At 44.1% G+C, this 22,297-nt stretch overlaps 1 protein-coding gene across 8 annotated transcripts in view; it reads left to right on the top strand.

Moving 5' to 3' along the window:
• LOC309856953 (glycogenin-2-like) overlaps positions 1 to 21,844 on the top strand; it is a 35,943-nt gene extending 14,099 nt beyond the window's left edge. For 6 of the 8 annotated variants that reach the window (XM_082718755.1, XM_082718756.1, XM_082718754.1 and 3 more), the window contains exons 4-11: positions 829 to 1,003; positions 2,241 to 2,403; positions 3,319 to 3,445; positions 4,790 to 5,012; positions 6,259 to 6,390; positions 17,423 to 17,527; positions 18,648 to 18,755; positions 21,285 to 21,844. In XM_082718755.1, the coding sequence (XP_082574881.1) occupies positions 829 to 1,003; positions 2,241 to 2,403; positions 3,319 to 3,445; positions 4,790 to 5,012; positions 6,259 to 6,390; positions 17,423 to 17,527; positions 18,648 to 18,755; positions 21,285 to 21,446 (1,195 nt within the window). In that variant the 3' untranslated portion in view covers positions 21,447 to 21,844. The remainder of the gene's footprint in view (positions 1 to 828; positions 1,004 to 2,240; positions 2,404 to 3,318; positions 3,446 to 4,789; positions 5,013 to 6,258; positions 6,391 to 17,422; positions 17,528 to 18,647; positions 18,756 to 21,284) is intronic. The other 2 variants (XM_082718760.1, XM_082718761.1) reach the window with 2 other exon arrangements.
• The last annotated feature ends 453 nt before the right edge of the window (positions 21,845 to 22,297 follow it).

Here is a 22,297-nt window from a genome sequence, read left to right as displayed (position 1 = left end):
GGTGAACCTTGTCAGCAATCATTATTACGGTGGTGTTAGCCTCATGGTGATTTTCTGTTTCCCTCATTTCTAATTCATTTTGTATTTGGAATTTTTCTTTAAAAAATTGCTGCTCCTTCTTTTCCATTTACTTATTAATTCAATTATGTTATTATTATGGACCCATGAATATCCATTTTATATTATGTTTGTTTGTTTTTTGTTTTGTTATTTAAATTCCCGATTGACTCCCTGTATCCTTTTGACATGCCCTCATCTTTTTTTGGCTCCTTCTTAATTTTTCGGCATCACAAGACATTCCAATCTATAATGAAGTAGAATTTAAGTCAAAAAAAAAAAAAAAGAGAGAGAGAAAGGAAAAAGGAATAGAGGAAAGTTTCATTTTGATAAAAAGTACAGTCTTTCAAAAAATTTGAGTCTTGAACTTGTATGCAACTAACAATGTAGGTTTTAAATACATAAAGTAAAAACTGGTGGAGATTGTAGTGGCCATCTGTCAGTTTCTGCCTGCTCAGCATTCATTCCCATGTCCCATGCCGTTTTCAAAGAGAATTACCTTCCTAAGGGATGACTGGAGTCAGTCTACCTAAGACAGTTGGGTACAATTGTCAAGATGTTCAAGTGTGCGTAACGTTTAAGTATGAGTGAAAAGTATGCAAACTCCATGGGAAAAATAAAGCCTGAACGTGAAGACTGCGGTGATTTTGATGGGGTTTGGGATCCATGCTTCATGTGTGTGAGTATCAAAGGGATGTCATCTTGAAGAGATAGGATGTCCTGTGTTGAATGCTCCCTTGCTCTCCTAGTACCTAGTGTGTGTCTTTCCAGGGTTATCCTCTCGAAGGTGTTTGATGAGGTAATTGAGGTGAACCTGATCGACAGTGCAGACTACATCCACCTGGCCTTTCTGAAGAGGCCTGAGCTTGGGGTCACCCTCACCAAGCTTCACTGTTGGACCCTCACCCATTATAGCAAGTGTGTCTTCCTGGATGCAGATACTCTGGTGAGTACATGGGTATGATGAGGACGAGATGCTCCACTTGATAAGAAACCCCTCAGAGATAATGCCTTTTCCTTTTTAAGGAGGCTGTTAGTGTTTACGTGTGGATTCCCAGCAAATAACATGCACTGGTGTCACCAGCCTTGACATTCAGTGCATCAAAATCAGCTATAACGCAATGCTAGCCCGGCTCTGACCCTGCCCAGGACACCAACGGATTTGAAGGCATGCTCCTTCCCTAGGAGGGCTTTATAATCACATGGTCTTATCTACACAAAATAGAATAATTAGAAAAAATATTTGGCCTTGATTGCATCTTGACTTACATAGTTTGGATTGGACTGGTACACCAGGCTTCTGAGGCTGAGGTATCCTCCTCTAGTCAGTTGGGGTAGTGGCCTGCAGTGTAGGAGCCTGGGATGGCTGCTTTCCAAAACAGCCATTGGAACGTTGAAATGTAACATGGAGTCAGGGTGTTGGCATGCATTCTGGTTGGGTTTGGTTGTGCCAAAGGGGCTCTGTAGGAAGATGGACGGGTGCAGAGGAAAATATGACCAGTAACACAATTGGAGTCATGTTTCCTTTTTTCCAAACAGCACAGTTTGGAAAGTCAGTGGGTGCTGGAGGGGTCTGTAATCAGTAGGCAAGTTCTAGAAGGCAGCTGATGTATTACGTTGACTTGCGAACCTCTCCCTTCATGTGTTTTCCAAGCTTTGTTGGTCACATTTGGTAGACTAAAGAGCATACGCAGTCAGGCGAGTTCCGTGGAGAATTTTAAGAACCTTGAGAAAATAATTTACTTTCAGAAGTTGTGTTCCATCAATCACTTGAAATAAACCAGAGAGCCGTCTTACACACCCTTCTCTTTCGAATGTAAGTGGAAAAGGAGAGTCAGTCCAAAAACTGGGGCACCTGGGTAGCTCAGTCTGTTAAGCATCTGCTTTTGGCTCATGTCGTGATCTCAGGGTCCTGGGATCAAGTCCCACATTGGGCTCCTTGCTCAGTGGGGAGCCTGCTTCTCCCTCTCCCACTCCTCTCTGTCAAATAGATACATAAAATCGAAAAACAAAGAAAAAGAAAGAAAGAAAGAAGAAAGAAAGGAAGGAAGGGAGAAAGAAAAGTGGGCACAGGTTTCCAATCACTAGATATTGACCATCCTCAAGTTTCTGCTGCATTTGTTACCTGCATCCTGGAGGTAAGAGAAGGGTGCTACAGGTTCCCCCATGCTCTGCTTTGCCAGGTGCTAGCCAATATCGATGAGCTGTTTGATAGGACAGAGTTCTCTGCAGCCCCCGATCCCGGATGGCCGGACTGCTTCAACAGTGGCGTTTTTGTCTTCCAACCGTCTCTGGAGACGCACGGCCTCTTGCTGCAACATGCCACAGACCACGGCAGCTTTGATGGTGAGTGATGGGAAGCTGGAAATGGGTGGAAGAGGATGGGCTGTTTCTGGTCCCATACCCCTGTCCTACCCTCACTTCCCCCAGATACAACGGCATAAGTCAGTCAAGGGTATGGTGGAAAAATGTGACCAGACGGGGTAACAGGAATAAGTGAAGTTAGTGAGCAAATACACAGCAGAGAAAAACCACAGAAGAAAATATCTTCAGTGAGTAGGAAGCACGGTTCCCCAATCCTGATCAAACAGAAAAGGGTAGGCAAACCTCTCTCTGAAGACCAGATAATAGATTTTTTTTTTCCCCAGCATCATGGATCCTCTGAAATCTGCTGCAAATATTTAACCGTGCAGGTGTAGAGTGAAAGTGGCCATTGACAATACGTACATGAGCATGGCTGTGTTCCAATAAAACTTTATTTACAAAAGTAGATGCAAGGCTTAGTTGGGCAGAGCCCTGGTAGAGAATAAAGGTAACAACTCTGGGAAGCAAAGAGAAGTTCATGTTGGACTTGAAGGGACATGGATAGATGGGGACAATACTAGGATTGTTGTCCCGTAGAAGAAAATAGAGGACTGATGAAGAATTATCTGTGGGCAAGGACCAGGATTTGCCCATACAGCACTGCGGCCCCTGGATAGAATTCATTGCGAGAGTTGAGAATTCGAGGGACACTACGAGGGTTCATTGTCCATGGCTTGGGTTATGGGTGGAAAGTTTTGGAGAGAATATGCATGTTAAAATGAATGGTTTGGGTGATCCATCCTTTTTGAGACAAACGGTCATATTGTAGCAGACAGAGAGAAGAAATAAAATGGGACCCCGCGTGCAGGTGGGTTAAGCCCTTCAAACACATCTTGAATTCTTTGAAGCGCTCTACCATCCGTGATGGGCCTCCTTGGGTGTGTGTTCGCCATTTAGGGGCGGATCAAGGCTTACTGAATAGCTTCTTCAGTAGCTGGTCAACGGCAGACATCAACAAGCACTTGCCGTTCATCTATAACTTGAGCAGTAACACGGCGTACACCTACAGCCCTGCTTTCAAACGGTAAGTTCTCCACTTTCTATAACCGTCCAGGCCTGCTGCCTTCAAGCAGCCCTGTCTCTAGACTCTTTACCAGCGTTTGGACTTGGGGTTGGAAAATACTAGATCATCCCTCTGCTCGCTTATTGCTTTAAATTGTAGGTAGTCAAGACCGTAAGTCTTAATGGGAGTGGTTCCCAAAGGGTGGTCTCAGGAACCTCCATGGTTCTTTCGAATCTCTGCCGTCAAAATGACTTAAAAAATAAGTCTTCTAAGATGTTATGTTTTCTTCTCTCTTTTTTTAAATAAGCGTACAGCAGGGTTTTACAGAAACTCCATGATATGACTAAACAAGGCGCTAAAAAAAAAAATAAAATGAAACAATGCACTGAATGGAGACCCGGATAGGAGAAAGCAGCTGTCTCCTCTCAAGATGGTCAAACTCATTCTTTTGACAACTGTATTTTAAAAATACAGTTATTTTTCATGAAAAAGTGTCACAAGAACATCTGCATCTCATGGGTCGGTTGATTTCTAATGAATTGATTAAATCGGTTTTCAGATTTCTCAGTTTTGTTGTCCATTGTGGTAAATACAGACAGGTAGGATGCATATGAACAAAGTGAAAGTCTTGGTCCTCTTGTGTGTTTTAAGACCATCAAGGTGTCCCAGGACCAAAATGTTTGAGATTCGCTGCTGTAAGAATGATGTTGTTGTAAACAAAAGTGAAAAATCTGAGCACAATATAGGAAAAGATAATTGGAGAGCACACATTTTTAAGAGAGAACGTATTGCCTCTGAGAAGGAGAAGTGGGTCTTCGGGGAGTGAAAGCATCCTATTCTTTCTCATGTATAAAGCAGATTTGTACATACAGAACGTGGATATTTGGTGTGAATGTAGTGTTAAAATTTCATGGGAAGATGATTATACGGAAAAATATTTAGGAAGGTTGAGAGGAGAAAATTCAGAATCTTGTAAGAGAAGTCAGTTTTCTTGTTTGCAGCTTGGGTCATCTACTATAAAAGTGATTTTTGGGGGGGGTCCCTATTGTTTTAAGGAGATGAGGTTTTGGGCTCTCTACCATATTGTCCATCTTTATAAGACTCTTGATTTATTCTTCTAGTGTGAGGGAATTCCCCACTGGGTGATGATTATGTGTCTCTGTAGGTAGAAAACGAAATACTTGCAGTGTTGATTGTTTAAAAAAAAAATTATCTCTAAGCAAAAAAGTGCAGGTCTACATAGTAGGGTTGAGACAAGCCTTCATGGGCTGCTGTCTTTGACATGCTTTGGGGTTTGGGGGCAATTTCCGTGTGTGTAGAATCACTTCCAAGTCGAAAGTAGAATGTTTTGTGTTTCTTCCTTAGATTTGGTTCAAGCGTGAAGGTAGTCCACTTTTTGGGGCCCACAAAGCCATGGAACTACAAGTATAACCCCCAGACGGGGTCGGTGTTGGAGGAGGGCTCCGGGTTGGCCAACCAGCACCAAACGTCCTTCCTTAACCTCTGGTGGAAAATCTACCAGCACAGCATCCTGCCTCTTTACGGAAGCTTCCGGGTTGAGGAAGAACATGCATCTCCAGGACACTCCGTAAGCGGGTGACACCCTCTAAAAGCCACGGTTGAGAAAGGGCATACACTCTGCATGATCAAATCGATACCTGGTGTACTTTCTTGAAGTGCTCCCTCCTGTTTCTACGTGCTGTATTTCATAAAGGATGACAGATACCCTGGTTTGTTGTTTTTCTGGCTCAAAATCATGAATGTTTAATGAGCCAAAATGTGGCTGTGATTGAGAGGGTTGGTGCATAAATAGATTATTTCAGTTAGCCGCCTTCATCAAGGAAAGAGCCACTTGTAGCTAAGTGCCTGCGGATGATTGATTACTATGTTGTTCGAGGAGACACTTGCCAATGTTCATCATCAATTCAAGTAGCTGTTGGAGGGCATTGCTGAAGAGGATTTTGGAAACTCTTGATTGATACCAATTTGATTTTTTAAGAAATGAAATGGTAACCCTTCCTGCCCTACATAGGCGTGTTTGTGTAGCTAGTTTACTGTGGATACACCTGTCGTGCAAAAGACCTCTTGAAGTTTGTTTCTAGGAAACTTTATTACCTAATCATTGCTATGATCAGGATGTGTATTAGTACCACACAGTTAACCACCCGCCATCGCACTGATGGGAAAAGGAAGAGAATCCATACTTCAGTCCTGTTTTTGTTGGGTGGAACTAGGTGCTGCTTCTCTTTGGAAGGACTCTGTTTCTTCCAACGTTTCATGCAAGGGAATAGGAGTTTATCTGTGTTTTTGTTGCCTCTTATTTTCTGCTGGGTGGTTTGCTTGACATCAGGTTGTATGGACAGGAAATTAAGACGTGGAGTCAGGCAGTTCTGGGAAATATGGCCAGTTGAGAACAGTTTGGGAGCTGTGTGCTGTGTGGTTGTTCTCGCCAGGACAGTGGCAGCTTCCTGAAGGAGCACCTGTCACCTGTTTTATCACAGCCCACCTTGTGAGTTGTCACATGGCTGGGAGCCCCATGGGCTTGGGGGATCTCTGTGTCCACCCAGGGGTGTGCGAGCGATTGCTTTTGCTTCCAGAGAATTAGGCTCTGTGCATGGCTAGCTCAGAACATGGATAGGTTGTTTATATGCTCTCGGGGCCCAGCTTCCTAAGTCTGTGTCCATTCCTTGGGCAAGCTTATGTTTACTGAGTGCAGATGATTAGGTAGGAGAGCACTGGCCACAAAGAGGATGGGACAGGTCTTAGGGTCCCCAGGGCAGCCAAAGAGTTAAAAGATGTAAGGAGAACTTACCAAGTGCATCCTCTTTGTCTAGGCTGGCATCAGGGAGCTGTGTACAAAACCAGCAGCAGGGTCCAGCCAGCCTTGGCCTGCTGAGGGTCCTTCAGAACAGACTGTGGTCACGGATGACACCCCACCCTCACCCAAGGGATGCCATTCAGAAGACGTAAGTAAACCCAACCTCCACACAGGTGTGCCTGCAGAATCAGAGAATCAGATGCTGGCTCCCCAAGGAGACAGAGCTGAGAGCCTGCTCCTGGGGCTCCCAGGGAAGGAGGGAACATGGCCCCATCTGCAGACTGCCCTAGATTTGAGGGGCTCCTGTGTTCATGTAGATTATTGCACCGTGACCCGGGGGGTACATTGAATAATGCTCCCCCATGGACATGTGCGCGTCCTAATCTTGGGAACTTAAACATGCTACTTATCAGGAAGAGGGTCTTGGCAGGTGTGGTCAGGTTGAGGACCTCCAGAGAATGATTCTGGGTTTTCCAGGTGGGCCCTGTATCATCATGAGGGTCCTCATACAGGAAGGCAGGGGGAGATTGACAGATAGAACATGTTATAGAAGAAGCAGAGGCCATAGAGAAATGAGAAGACACTTTTCTGCTGGCATTAGGGGAACACAGCCCGCAGGGCTGCAGGGGCCTTGAGGAATGGGAAAAAGCCAGGAGATGGACAGTCTGCAGGAGCCACCAGAAGGATCTCACCTTGACATGTTGACATCAGCCCTGTGACCACCCATGTTAGACTTCTGAGCTCCAGAACTGCAAGGTGGTCAGTCTGCATTGTTTTATGCCTCCCAAATAGGCAACAAATGTGAACATTTGTTACAGCAGCCACAGGAAGCTAATACGCACCCTGACGATAGTTGTTGGGTCTCATCCCAATATTGTGGGGTCCCCAAGTTTTCAGGTTCGAAAGGCACTGCTTGTATCTCCTTTGAACCCAGCTGCCAGGCCACATGGTTCTACATCTGGAGAGCTTTTACCAAACCACCAATGCAAATATGGAGATTAATGTTGACCTATGTGCTCATTTCTACTGTGGCTGGGTTTGCTGAATGCCTGTCCTCGGATGGATCTGGGGCATGATGTCAAGGGACATCATATTTTTCTATGCGCTATACGTAGGTTTGGGAAAACTGTGTCTCATTGATTTGGAATAATCACTATTTAAATTTTAGCAAATGTGTCTGTAGATGTCACTCTATTCTTGATTATAAAATGGAACAAATCGCATTGTCAAGTTGTTGATAGCCTTTGAGTTTGGATTTTACATCAACCCAGACAAATTGAGAAGACCCTCAGCTTTGTACAGTAAAGAGAGAGATAGGAGAAAAGGAGCGTTTTCTGGTTTCTCATTCCTCCTGATGGTACAGGAAGCCCCCTCACAGTCCAGATGTGGCCCCAGGATGTGTCACATGTGAGTTCAAGACAAGGCGTCTGCTTGTTGTAGGAATGTGAAGAATCGATCTGTTAAGCTCTTATAGTATGTGTACAACTCCTTGTTCTGTAATGGGATCAGTAAGAAAATTCAGCATTCCCACAAAATGTTTAGTGGACATGTGGACTCAATTAAGTATTGCTCAGAAAACCCTTTTGCACCTTCATGGTTGATTTTATCCATCAGCTTCACTGGGCTAAGGGACGCCTAGATGGATGGTAGCATGTCATTTCTGGGGGTTTCCTTGAGGGTGTTTCTGGAAGACATGAGCTATTGAATGTGTACGTGGAATAAAGAAGACCCTCCACACCAACTCTCAAGGTGGTTGGGCTTCATCCCAACCCACAGAGGGCTTGAATCGAACAAAAAGCAGAGGAAGGGCAGACTTGCTATGTGGCAGCTGGGATTTGCATGTTCTCCTGCCCTCAAGCATTAGTGCTCCCGATTTTTGGGTCTTTGTACCAACGGAGTATCACCACTGGCTTTCCTCAGCTTCCATCTTACAGAAGGCAGATTGGGACCCTGCCAGCCTCCGTCACTGTATGAGCCAGTCTCTCAGAATACCTCCCTGTAAATCTGTAAGTCTTATCACTTCTGTTTCTCTAGAGGCCACTGACTCATTCATCAACCCTCTTTCTAATTCCCAATGATCCCGTTTTCATCGCTTTCTGTCATTTGGTCGTGGGTGTTAACTGTTTTCTAGCTGGGGCCCAAGCTTTGTCTGAATAAGAATCACTTGATAGAATGATCTCAACGTGATTGATAAAACCTGTTCTTGATCACATGGATGCCACCCCAATTCCCAAGGACCGCCACCCTGTTTCAGAAGCAAGAGTGGGTTCTGGATCTTTTGGCCGCTTGTGGGACCCCGTGGGTTGTCACCAGTCCTGAAAATCAAGGAAGCCCAGTGTAGACAGAGATTTTGCAGAAACTCTAGGAGACTTGAATCCCATGGCCCATGCTGTACCCATCTCAGAAGAACCAGAAACATATTCACAGTGCGAACAGACCTTTGGTTCCACTAAAACCGTCTTCTCTACATTTGGTTCTTTAAGTTTGATTTCCTTGATTGCTGTGGCTTTTCTTGGTGTTTGCTTCATACCTTAGTTCTGGCTTCATAATTGTTGGTGAACCTTTGACGTCCACAACAGATGTCCTTGTGTCTGTGTGTTTACAAGCAGCATTTCGACCCAAGCCGGCTGATCCAGGCCAAGGAGAGATTTTCCTGCAAAAGGGAACAGGGCTTCAGGGCAAAGCCAACAGAAAGAATCTCCATCTCAGCACGGGGTTCCCTCAATGCTTGCTGAGCTGGACCGTGGCAATCCAAGCACACAAGTCCACCACAGCTGCCCAGACATGGGGTCAGCTGATTCCATCCATGGCAGAAGATTGCGGTGCCCCTTGGACAAGTTTGCTGTGGTCCTGAACCGAACCCCATCCTTAAGGAGTTATACTGGGAAAAGGAGGGTGATGGGTAATGAGAAAAGATCCTAAGAAGTGAAGAAAAGTGGGTTCAGAACAATCCTTGTACAAGAGAATGAATGGCATTGAAAATGAAAACCCTTCTGTGTCTCTGCAGGAAGTGGGGTCTGTAGATGGGACCTGGGGCTGCCATCCTGCTCTGCTCAGGGCAGTCTGAGCCCAAGGCCAGCGGTGGGTACAGGGGAGATGACGCCCTGGGTGGGTTGAGTGTGCTCAGTTCAGGATAATCAACTAGTCTTCACAGGTCACTGTGGAACTCCAGTCTCTCGTCTTGGCAGCCCTAGTGGGCTGGCCCTGCTGCAGCTCAGGAGCTCCACTCCCACACCCCAGGCCTTGCAAGCATTTCCAGACAGCAGGCCCCTGCAGTGAAGGACCTGTGTCTGCAGATTGCAGCGGAAGCAGCCGGAGGAAGGAGTATAGGATGACCCACCTGGATGCGTAACTTTGATTTGTATTAAAGAGCTCAGAGGAAGAAGCGATCCTCCAAGCATGAAGAGGCAGAAGAGGAAGGCATTCTTGTCTGTTGAAATGTGTAATTATGACCAGAGGGGTGCTGTTTGATGATCCAAGGGTAAAAAGGCGGTTGTGGGGGCAGGTACTCAGGTGTCTTGAGATTCTGCCAAGTTCACTTCTCCATGTCCTGGACACTCAGAGGGGAAGAGGCTCTGGGCAGAGTACTCTGAGTACCCCTCATGTGAGTCCTATTTCCCAGGGAGGAGGACATAGATCCAGAGAAGAGCTCAGGAATGGGCAGCTGCTGGAGAAAGGGCTGGAGATGGAAACAAAACCACTTGGATACGTAAATATAGACTCAACCCTAAACAGCTGTGGGGGTTACGCTGGCCGTCCACAGCACATTGCACACTTTGCTGGAATAAAAGGAATATACACAAGGAAGAGTGTTTCGGGGTATCTGGTTCATCCTTCGATCTCCTATTCCTGCGCCATCTGTTTCCGCCTTTCGTTCCTACCACCTGTGAATGATGCGTTGTGGTGATGGACTCTTGAAGACATCCCAGGGCTTGACTGATGAGAAGCATGTGTCTCTAAAAGCAATAAAGGCCTCACGCTTTTAAAAGGAAGGGATGGGGCGCCTGGGTGGCTCAATGAGTTAAGCCTCTGCCTTCAGCTCAGGTCATGATCTCAGGGTCCTGGGATCGAGCCCCGCATCGGGCTCTCTGCTCAGCAAGGAGCCTGCTTCCTCCCTTTCTCTGCCTGTCTCTCTGCCTCCTTGTGATCTCTCTGTCAAATAAATAAATAAAATCTTTAGAAAAAAATAAATAAGTCAAAGGAAGGGATGCGGCCCTAAATTCAACTCCAGAAACCGATACTACACTACATGTTAACTAACTAGAATTTAAATTAAAACCCGAAACAAAAAAGAAAAACAAATATAAATAAAAAGGAAGGAATGCTTTCACAGTCTCTGGGGTGAGTACCCCTGGGCAGAGGGCCTTATTTGGTATTAATTATGAAACGTCACTGCCACCTACCGGTCTTATTGATTATTGACTTATTGATTCTGGATCTTTAATTTGGAGACCTGGAACCCAGTCTAAAAAAAAAAAAAAAAAGATTATTTTCATAAATGCCTATCAATATACAGAGCTAGGTCCTGAATTGGGGATCCTTATTGAAGACAGCAGCCTTCGAATCATGGCAACAGCGTTGACAAGATAGTCTCGGTTTTTAAAATGAAAGCTGAATGTCTAATTTCCTTCCCATATATAAATGAATGTATCAGAGAAAAACATATTTGCCATTTACTGTCTTCATAGCCAAGTGTTATGTGCTCCAGTCTCGTGAGTGAGGAAATGAAGTGAATGAAAACGCCCTTTAGTTTTTTGAAGTTTGAAAGGAATTTAAAAGTTAATTAAAAGTTTTTGAAGTTTTAAAGGAACTGTAAAACTTTTTTTGTTTTTTGAAGTTCTCGGTTGTTTTTACTGTGGATTCTTAGAACATCTTTGGGTTTTCAAAAAACTTTTTGTTGAGGGATGACATACATGAAAAAAAGGGGGTGCCTGTGATACGTGATAAGTATACATCTTGATACATTTTAGGAGTGAAAAAAAAATTCCTAAATCCTAATCCGGATCCAGAAACTCACCCCCCAAAGACCTCTCATACCCGCCCAGTCATTAGGAAAGGCTATCCTGACCTTGACCCACACCACTCACTTGTGAGGGCTTTTGAGGTCCTTATGAATGGGATCCAACACTATGTACTTTTAGGTCTGGTGTCTTTGACTTGACATCTTTAGGAGATCCATTCATCTTATTGAGGGATTTGACAGTTCATTGATTCCATAGGCTGCATATTATCAAAGTGTAGGAAGGTATAATGTATTGTTTAATTCTAGAGGACACATTGCCGTATTGGGTAACACGAATAGCCCTGCTAGGAAGCCCTTATACATGCATCTTGTTGCGCTTGCTAAGCATTTTTGGAGAGGTTGTCCTTAATGGTGGGGTTGTTCGATCAGAGGGCACGCATGTGTATCCTTTTGCATTAATAGATTCAGCCAACGATTTTGCAAATGGTTGCTCCCCTAGTGGAGTCGGGGAGTCCTGATGGCTTGAGGTCTTCAGCTCTCTTCCAAAGCGCCAGTGAGCACATGGGGCATCTCCTCATGGTTTTACTTGGCATGTACGAGATGGCGTTGAGTTGACTCAAGCCAATTCTTAGGTAGGTGCTTATCAAGCTTTGACTCTTTGGGAGATGCTCGTTCAAATATTTTGAACGTTGTCTTTCTCCGGCGTTTCCTTTTTTTTTTTTTTTTTTAAGTTTGTCTTCACGATTTATATATATTTCAGATACAAGCTCTTCTCAGTAGTACAGTATAAAGACGTTCTCCTACTCTGTTCCCTTCGGAATCCTCACACGGCATCCTTCAATGAATAGAAGTTCATAGTTTAGCCAGGATTTCATATTTCCTGGATGAGGACTATGTATTGTTTCCTCTTTAGGAAATCTGTCCCTAAACGAAGGTCCTGGAGATAATCACTTTGGTTGTCTCACAGAATTTTTATTGTTTCTCTCTTTTATAGGTAAGTGTATAATCCGTGGGAATGGATGTTAGGGAGTGAATGAGTTCGGGGTCAACATTCACAACTGTTACGTGGGGGTCTGTCATTAACACATTACCCCATTAGCAGCATGGGGTAATCAGCAACACCATTATTCCTCCGCCACCCCTGCTTTGTCATGTTTCCTTTTCCATATGTGGATGGATCCATTTCCAGATTTTCGATTCTTTCATTTTTGTTCCCTTTCTTGCACCAGTCACATACTGCCACAATTACCGAGGCTTTAAAGTCTCAATATATCATACAAGCCCTTCAACGTTTTTCTTTTTTCCCTACCTCTTCTACATTTCCTTTAAATTTCTGTACGAATTTTAGGATCAGCTTTGCAGTGTCTTGAAAAACAAACAATCTTCTGGAATTTCGACTGGGATTGCGTTGAATCTATAGATGGGTTTTAGAAAGACTAATATCACCAAAGTTTTTAAGTTTTACACTCAATAGACTTAATGTATTTCTACTTTTGGATAATTATTAATTTCTCCCAATATGTTAATTTTTTAAGTAAAGTCCTTTGGTGCATTTTGCTAGACTTATTCCTGGTTTTTGGTGGGCTGTGAGGCTATGATATGATATGTTATGATATGTCATTGTGAACACTAAGCTTCCATCTGGATTCTTCTGGTTATTCTATACATACCATTAGATCAACTGCAAGTCAGACACTGCCCAGTAATTTCTTAAAATGTTCATCACGCATGTAGTGTGTGATCTGGCCATTCCACGCCTACGTATTTTCTCAAGAGAAGTGAATGCTGATGTTCATATGAAAATAGCACATTGATTTGCTTTTGGTTTTGTTTTTAAAGATTTTATTTATTTGAGAGAAAGAAAGCACGCACAAGCAGGGTGAGTGGCAGGCAGAGGGAGAAGCAGGCTCCCACACTGAGGAGGGAGCCTAACCCAGGGCTCGATGGTGGGACCCTGGGATCACAACCTGAGCCGAAGGCAGATGCTCAACTCACTGAGCCCCCCAGGAGCCCTACAGATTGATTGATCTGTAATAGCTCAAAATGGGACATAACTCAACTGTCCATCCAGAGGTCAAAGTATGAACAATGTGTGGTCCATCCATACACTGGAAAACTACTCAGTAATGAAGATGAAAGAGCTTTTAAAAAAATTTTTTTAAATTACTTTTCAGTGTACTAGAATTCATTGTTTATGCAGCACGCCCAGTGCTCCATGCAATATGTGCCCTCCACAATAGCCACCACCAGGCTCACCCAACCTCCCACCCCCCCACCCCTTCAAAACCCTCAGATTGTTTTTCAGAGTCCACAGTCTCTCATGGTTCATCTCCCCTTCCAATTTCCCCCAACTCCCTTCTCCTCTCCATCTCCCCATGTCCTCCATGCTATTTGTTATGCTCCACAAATAAGTGAAACCATGTGATAATGGACTCTCTCTGCTTGACTTAGTTCACTCAGCATAATCTCTTCCAGTCCCATCCATGTTGCTACGAAAGTTGGGTATCCGTCCTTTCTGATGGAGGCATCATACTCCATAGTGTCTATGGACCACATCTTCCTTATCCATTCGTCCATTGAAGGGCATCTTGGTTCTTTCCACAGTTTGGCGACCGTGGCCATTGCTGCTATAAACACTGGAGTACAGACGGCCCTTCTTTTCACTACATCTGTATCCTTGGGGTAAATACCCAGGAATGGAATGGCAGGGTTATAGGGAAGTTTTGTTTTTAATTTCTTGAGGAATCTCCACACTGTTCTCCAAAGAGGCTGCACCAACTTGCATTCCCACCAACAGTGTAAGAGGGTTCCCCTTTCTCCACATCCCCTCCAACACATGTTGTTTCCTGTCTTGCTAATTTTGGCCATTCTAACTGGTATAAGGTGGTATCTCAGTGTGGTTTTAATTTGAATCTTCCTGACGGCTAGTGATGATGAACATTTTTCATGTGTCTGATAGCCATTTGTATGTCTTCATTGGAGATGTGTCTGTTCATGTCTTCTGCCCATTTTTTGATATGATTATGTGTTTTGTGTGTGTTGAGTTTCAGAAGCTCTTTATAGATCCTGGATATCAGCCTTTGGTCTGTCCTGTCATTTGCAAATATCTTCTCCCATTTGGTGGGTTGACTCTTTGAAAAAAAAACTTTTGATCCAGGCAGCAAAGTTGCAAAGGATAACTATACCGAGTTGAAGAAGCCAGACAAAAGATAAAACATACCATGTGGTTCCATTCTGTAAAATTCTAAAAAAATGTAAAATAATGTACAGGGACCATTCTCTGGGGATGGTGGAGGAAGGAGAGAGAGATTATTGTGGAAACTTTTGGGGATGATAGGTGTTTACTCTCTTTGATTGTGTCAAAAATTTGCCAACAGGTACAGGTTAGTCCAATTGATAGTGTGGGAATGACACTGCAAAAAAGCTGTGAACAAAGCAAAACATTTAAAGTTACTATATATTCTTGGCCTCTCTTCCTGTTGTTATGAGATATTTCTACATAAATTTATTGACTTAAAGGTTTGTTTTGGTTACTACTGACATGGTATGTCTTCTGCATGTTTCCCGCCCCCCTTTCTGTGTTCTTATGTTTAAAATGTAACTCTTCAAGACGTTCAGAATGAGGTTTTTGTCTTCTTTTTATCTGAATACTTTTTTGCCTTTTACCTGGGGGTAGTTTGTTGACATTTAATGTAATTAATAGTACATTTCTGTTTAAATCTGTTCCTTGGTTTGCTTTTCATGATCACCAATTTGAAAGATATTTTTCTCGCTTTTTAATCTTTCTTTGGATTGGTTAGTGTGTATTTACTTTTCCATTGTAACCTCTATTTCCATGTCAGTTTTGCATTATTTTGATTATTTTTTAAGTGGTTACTTGGAGATTCCGAATTTCATTCCTAACTTGGACATAATGTAATATACTTAGGACTTTTCTGCTTCAGGGAATAGAAGAACCCCAGAAGGCTTTCAAACTGTCCATTTCCCTCCACATTTTGTTCTCTTGTTGTCTATTTTCATTGTATACCTATTTTATAAAGTCCAAGTTCCCTTAGCTATATCATTTTATTTTCGTTCCCTATTTCATTCTATCAGTAATCACTGTCTTCTCCCCAAAGAACTTCCTTTATCATTTATTTTAACTCAAGTTTCCTGCTGAAAATCTCCCTCCTCCATTTGTATATCCAACAATTCCTTTATTTAACCTTCATGTGGGGCCATATTTTCCTGGAGGTAGAATTCTCACTTGGTAGTTCTTTTTATGAGGGCACTCGGATGATGTTTCTTAATCTTCTGACTGCCATTATTGCTCTGCAAATTAATCTTCCAGGCTCATGTGTATGTGTTTGAGGGTCATTTGTCTCTTTGCTCTGGCTGCTCTTAAGATTTCTGTTTTGGGCTTTGGTCATCTGTTTTATAATTATGGCTCTGGGTTTTTGATTCTTTATATTCCTTCTATGGGGAGTTTGTAGCTTGACCCTGTTTTCCTTCTGCCCGTACTCTCTCTCTCTCTCTCTCTCTGTCTCCCTCTTTCTCTCCTTCCCTCTCCGCACTCTCCTACCCTCTGTAATCCCAATTACATCTTCCGTATGACTTGTTACCACGTTTGCTCTATCCATGACTCCCTTCTCTATAGTCTCCTCCTACCTGTCTTTCCATGCTTCTTTCTACTGGCCTACTTTCCAGTTAACCGACCTTCTCTTTAATGGCATTTAATCAGTTGTTAAACACACATCCTGAACACTTAATTTCATTTATTGAGTTTTTGACCCCAATAAACATCAAATACTTAATAGGGCAGTTTCCATACTTCCTTGAAATTCCCCAACTTGTCCCTTTAAAGTGTTTCTTGTACTTGGTGATAGTCCATGTCTGATCAATCTTATATCTGGATTTCATGTGGATCTGTTCTTATGGTTTGATTTTGTTTTTCCTCTTGATCTTCATTCATTTGGTCTCATGTGGCTCTGTGCTAGTTGATTTTTGATACCACACAACACACTCCATATGGAAAAATTACAGAGATCACGGGGAGTTCTGTCATATTACCATCATCACCCAGAAAGCATTGCTTTTTCCCCCTGTTTTCTTTTTTCTTTTCTTCCCACTCCTCCCGGCAGGAAGTTTTCATAGAGGTGGTTTGCCCACACCCGGTCAGAGGTTGAGCTGGTGTGAAATTGGGCTTCTGTGTCTGTAAGAGCTGCACTATTTCCAGTCTTCCTTTTTAAGTGCATTCCGTCCTGAAAGCCTGTGGTGTTCCGAGGGTCCCTCCTGAATCCCTCATCATTTATAGGTTCCTCAGCTTCATTGTGTGGCTAAACTGTCTGCTCATAATCTTGCTACAGCTTCTTGGTTGCCTCAAGGGGGACTAGGCTGCCAAATGCATTTAGTATTTTCCTATCATATGTGCAACCCACCCCGCCCACATGATTTTGCAGTGTGTTTGCAGGGACAGCTGGGAAGTGTCTCAGTATTTTCTAGCCTCTGTGATAGACAGTCTTGCAGAAGCCTTTGGACCATTTATGGCCCCCAGCTGTGGGCACAAACTTGCTTCCTGACCACGAATTGCTTAGGCTTGCTGTATAACAAACAACCGCAAATAGGTAAAAATCTATGTCTGTGTCCCAATCAGCTGTGGTGCCAAAGGCATGTTGGGCTCCAGGCAGTCACCAGGGGGTGCAGGATCCTCCTGGAGTTCTGGTCCAGCTTCTTCTAGGGAATTCCTTGTCCACTGTGGCTCCCTGAGAGAAAGTTCGGCCTTCCTGCTGAAGCCAGTCATTGCACACCATGCATTATATTGTTTCCTTTGCTCCTGGCATGATCTTAGCTGTGGACCATCCTTAGAGGCACTGGGAAAACAGTCAGTCGAGTTGCTTTCTGGAAGGGTTTGTTTTCTTGTGGAACCCCAGTTGAAAGAGGTTGGATGGAACTTGTTCTTCACCTGACCTGTGAGTAAAGAGGGTAATAAAAGTATCCTGCGTCAGTGGACGTGACTCACATGGCATCCCAGTGGTGTGGGTGAGAAGTCATCGTGTGGCTCCACTTTGGTACAAGGAAGATGGGGACAGAAGAGCAGACGCAGGAATTGGTGAACCTGGAATCACTGGTTCCTTGTCACGCTGCTTTGTATCGTGGAGGCAAACAAAATAGATGGGATGTTTTCAGATATTTGCAAGACGTTTGTCCTAATTTCCTTTTCTTTCTTTCTTTATGACAGACGATAGGGTGGCCTGAACTTGAGACATCCGCTGGAGTGAGGTGTGACCCATTGTCGCCACCCTCCCCCCAATGTGCAGACTCCTCAGAGACCCAGACCTCCTCGGTACACCTCATTTACACTCCTTACGCACATCTGTGTCTCCTCCTCTTGTTCTCTTGGTGTGTCTTTGTCCATCGAATACCAAAGAAGACACCCCATGTTTTTTCTTCTTCATCCTTGATCTTTCTGAATGCTTTCCCGAACCTTGAACACATGTTGTGATTAGTCAGTCTATATAGGACCTGGGTATCTGTTCCAATTTCTGTTGGTCATTTGGTTAGTCCGTTTTCCTTTAGGAAGAGTTAGAAATGACAAAGGTGTAACATCACCAGGACATATATTCTCCCTTAAAAATAATTTTTTTTTTTGGTAGGATTTTGGACCCATGTTTAATAGTAGTGTTGAAGGATTATGAGTCCTACCCCTATTTTTGCTAAATTTTCCCTCAGGATTCTGGACTTTTCTTACTGTGCCTCATGAGAAGATTGAACTCAGACTCTGCTGTGCTCATTGAGACACGAGCTTAGTAAAATGCTTCCATGGACCTTTGGTATAAACGATATAGTTTATAACCCTTGAGCAACACAGGGTTGAACTGCATGGGTCCACTTATACACCCATTTTTTTCGATAAATGCAGTACGGTCCTATAAATGTGTTTTCACATCTTATGATTGACTCGATCACATTTTCTTTTCTCTAGCTTATGTTATTGTAAGAATACAGGCTATAATATATAGATTATGCAAATATATAGAATATGCAAAATATCTGTTGACTGACTTTTTAATGTTATTGGTAAGGCTTTTGGTCAACACTAGGCTATTTATGGTTTAGTTTCAGGAGAGTCAACAATTTTATGTGGATTTTCGACCATGTGTGGGTCAATACACTTAACCCCACAATATTCAGGGGTGAATTGCCATTGAATCCTTGGCTGAAAAATTACCTTTGGTGCATCCCATAAAAACTTCCAGCCTCTCATCTTGTGTGAGAAATGGTGGGTGTGAGGGGAGAAGGTGGGAGGGGGGAGCTCCCCTTTCTAGTCTTTGTGGAAAGGGCCATTCGACAAGACACGTTCCTTTGATCTCATTTCTCCCTGGTGGAATTCTCAGTCCTTGTGGTTAAAACTGTAGTCGCCTGAAGCCGTCTGCGGACTAACGATGGAATGGTTATGTTTCTAGCAGCCCGCGGATAAAGCAGAAGGTGGCCCGTCTGTGGAAATCTTGGAACCAAGCCAGGAGCCCCCTGTGGATGTCACCGGGGACCCCATTCCTCAGGATTCTTTGGAGGTGGTACCCTAATTATCTTGCCAGGCCCTCCTGCTGGATGCTGCCCACCATCACTGGGGCCGGCAGTCCTCACGCACCAGCTGCTACCTCAAGGCCCAGCCTGACGTTGTCGAACTAAGCCTGCTGCTTCTCTCATTGCCTCTGACTCATCTGTTTCTCCTTTCCAGCATTTGCCTGGGGTGCTTGGTCACTTTCTTTGCCGTCCTGAATCATCACGGCCTTTGTCTCTTTAAACACTGTTCTGCAACAGTTAATTGACGGTCTGGGGCTTTGCTGTTCTTCCGTATGGTGGGCGAGCATTGGAATGATTGCTTAGTGAGCCAATGTCTCAAATGAAGAAGATAATGATGAAAAATCCGAGGGCGAACGTTTGGACTCAAATGGTGCATGCCATGCTTTCCCACCTCTTCCAGATGTCCCCGTCTTGAGTTTTCTTCCTTCCATGGATACATTGAATGAAAGCAATTGAAAAAAAAACAAATCCTTTTCGAACAGCGATTGAATGACACCTTTTGGTCTTTACGCAATAGTTAATATGGCTCTAGAGCTGGGCATTGGGTTCTGATGAAAGCTAGTATTGAATATGGGTCTGTTTGAGTGGCTATTAGCTGACTACTATAGCCTGAGGTGCTTATGCTCATGGTACATTTATGTCTCACAGTCCTGGGGGCCTGAAATCCAAGGTCAAGCTGAGATCTGCTTCGTGGTTCACAGACCTCCATCTTGTTGCTGTGTCCTCACACAGAGCAAGGGTCGAGGGAGCTCTCTGGGGTCCCTTTTATAAGGACACTAATCCCATTCATGGGGTCTCTACCCTCATGACCCAAAGGCTCCTCTCCTCATACCATCTTGTTGGGGATCGGTATGAATTTTGGGGGGATACAGATATTTAGTTTAGAGCAATATTTGCAAGATGGCCCACTATATAATACATATTTTAGTTTGCACGACACCTTGACTAGAAGGTACTGCTGGAGAAAAGCAGTACCTCTGGTATTGCTAGAAAGTGGAGAAAATACTTTGTCTCCCTTTTCTTTTGTCCATGTAGTAAAGGCCAAATGCAGTATGTTGAACTTATCTCAGAGGTGTCCATGATAGGGTTTCCTCTGAAATGCTGCTGGTGGCATGGTGAACATATCCAGCTCCTACGGTAGGACTTTGAGGCTCTGTGGTTAGGGGGTAATGCGGTATGGGCGTGCTACTGGGCAGACATCATTTAACAGCTCAGCCATGTGGTGTGGTGGCTTTGGGATGGTTGGCGAGCTCATTACCTTCCCTAATCCATGAGGTGGAGATGGGGATGCCCACCTGGGAAGGCAGGAAGTGAGGGTAGGGTTAGACCCAGCACTGGTTTGGAAGAATCCATGATTGTGCCTGGCTTGTATAGGTTAGTGCCAGCCCTACTGTCAGGGTGGCTCCCAGCAAAATGGCACCGGTAACACTCCCACCTTCTGGGGCGATGAGTCTGCAGGGGATGCCTCCTGGTGAGGGGACCTTGTAAGCACCCAGGAGGCTGGCACTCCGTGACTTGTACATGTAACGGGGGCGAGTTGATGTTTCCTCTGTTGCGTGTCTCCACTCTACCGTGGATGACCCTCGCTATTTTGTATAATATCGTGTGTCAAAACATCAAAGGAGTTTATGGGTTCTGTTGATTCCAGAAAGTTTTAGTTCCTAGACGTACCCTGAGCCTGAATCCAAGGGCTCTTAGAGGAAAGAAGGACTAAGGTCTAATGGAAGACATTTTTTTTAAACTCTTTTCTTTTAAACTCAATTTTTTTAAACATTTTTTTTTAAATTCTAAATTTTTTTTTTAAACTCTTGCTATTTTCTTGGCCAGTGGGACGGCTGTGTTTGAACACAACATAATGGGAACAAGGGTAGAAAATTACTCGTACAGACTCTTCAAACACACTGTTGCAAATAATCAGAGTAGAAAGTCCCATATGCCCAGTGGCATCGAAATTCCGATTTAACCATCAGGCACGTGGTATCATCCCACCAACACACACAGCATCTGGGGAACACCTGAGTGTCACCTGTAGCATCTGTGTGTGTGAGTGTGTATGTGTGTGTGTGTGTGTGTATTTGCACATGTGTGTGTTTATATATTCTCTCATATTTTGGCTTTAAGAAGATTAAAATCTCTGCCATTCACAACCAGAAAACCACGGGTTATTATTTAAATGGCTTGGGCAGGCTGTCCAAACTACTGTAGGTTTTATTCTTATATGGCGAACGTTTTCCTGATGTCATGTAATTAGATTGTATATGGTGATACAGAACATTGAGATTTCAGGCGTGTCAAAGCATTAAGTGGGTACAGGTGTGTGTGTAAAATGGATACACTGGTATTTTATAAGATTTCACAAAACGTGGCCGGGGAAAGCATCTTCTAAGAGTATGAATCTCAGCATGTATTGTGTTCCAAAGAACTGGGATTCCTTTGTAGAACCGCTTGCTAAGCCGGATGTTCTGTTATCCTGTGATGGCCCCAGAAACCATCTTCTGTCTGCTTGTCCTTCCTAGGTTGACCTGGCCATGTCTGTTTTCGAGATTTCCATCGAAGAGAAGGTCAAGGAGCTGAGTCCCGAGGAAGAAAGGAGAAAATGGGAGGAGGGACGCATCGATTACATGGGGAAGGATGCGTTCGCCCGCATCCAGGAGAAGTTGGACCGGTTTCTGCAGTAACTCCAGGGGTCATGTTGTGCTGTGTGTGGTTAGGCAGTGTTCTGTTGCATGGTCCCGCGAGCACAGACACCTCCAGGCCCTTTGGAGGGAACAGGTGTTCAACCATGTGCCTCTATTTATGGCTGACCAACTTGAGTGCCTCACAAAATAATGTAGACCATAAAAATCCCAGCTTAAAGCCCCCCCTACCCTCCTGCTCTGCTGATCCAAGCTATCCATGCCTTCTTGGCTTCCCTGAGATGTCATTCCTTCTCTGCAAATGGGATAAACTTCTGGTAGACCCTTATTCATGCTCTCTGGTCTTGCTTCAAGGAGTTCCAAGATGGTGCCTTGGGCAATGCTACCATCTCTATCCCACATAAGGTTGGACATCCCTGCAGATTCTCTTCTGCCCCTAAGCTAGTGACACCAGTATAGGTATTCAGGACCTCAGGAAGCCTTGATGATGGAAAGTCCTTTCCCTGGGGACTAGGTAGATGTTCAGACATCTTGAGGGTGACTCTTGTGTAGACTTTGTGGAGCATGTCTGAGCAACACACAGCTGTTGTTTCTCTTCTGCAAAACCTGGTGTGACTGCCAAGTGCTGTTGGCGGATGCCCGACTTGAGAAATGCTGGTTGGAACATGGAAGGGAGATTCTGGCCACCGTGGCAGATGGGGTGCCTTCTTGGTTGGAGAGAACCAACGGCTTACTCTGGGTGGTTCTGATGACACCTTACTCACATGACCAGGATCTGGAGAGGGTATTTGTGTAGAGGCGGATCTGTTTGCCGTCCATCACAATTGACTGTGCTCTGCTGGATATCACTACCTCAGTCCTAAATAACGAGTCAAGTCACTGTGTTCCTCAGA

The sequence above is a fragment of the Mustela nivalis genome, assembly GCF_964662115.1.
Source record: "Mustela nivalis genome assembly, chromosome: Y".
NCBI classification, from domain to species: domain Eukaryota; kingdom Metazoa; phylum Chordata; class Mammalia; order Carnivora; family Mustelidae; genus Mustela; species Mustela nivalis.
The sequence above is the reverse complement of the archived record's forward strand: the minus strand, read 5'-3'. Positions and strand labels throughout refer to the sequence as shown.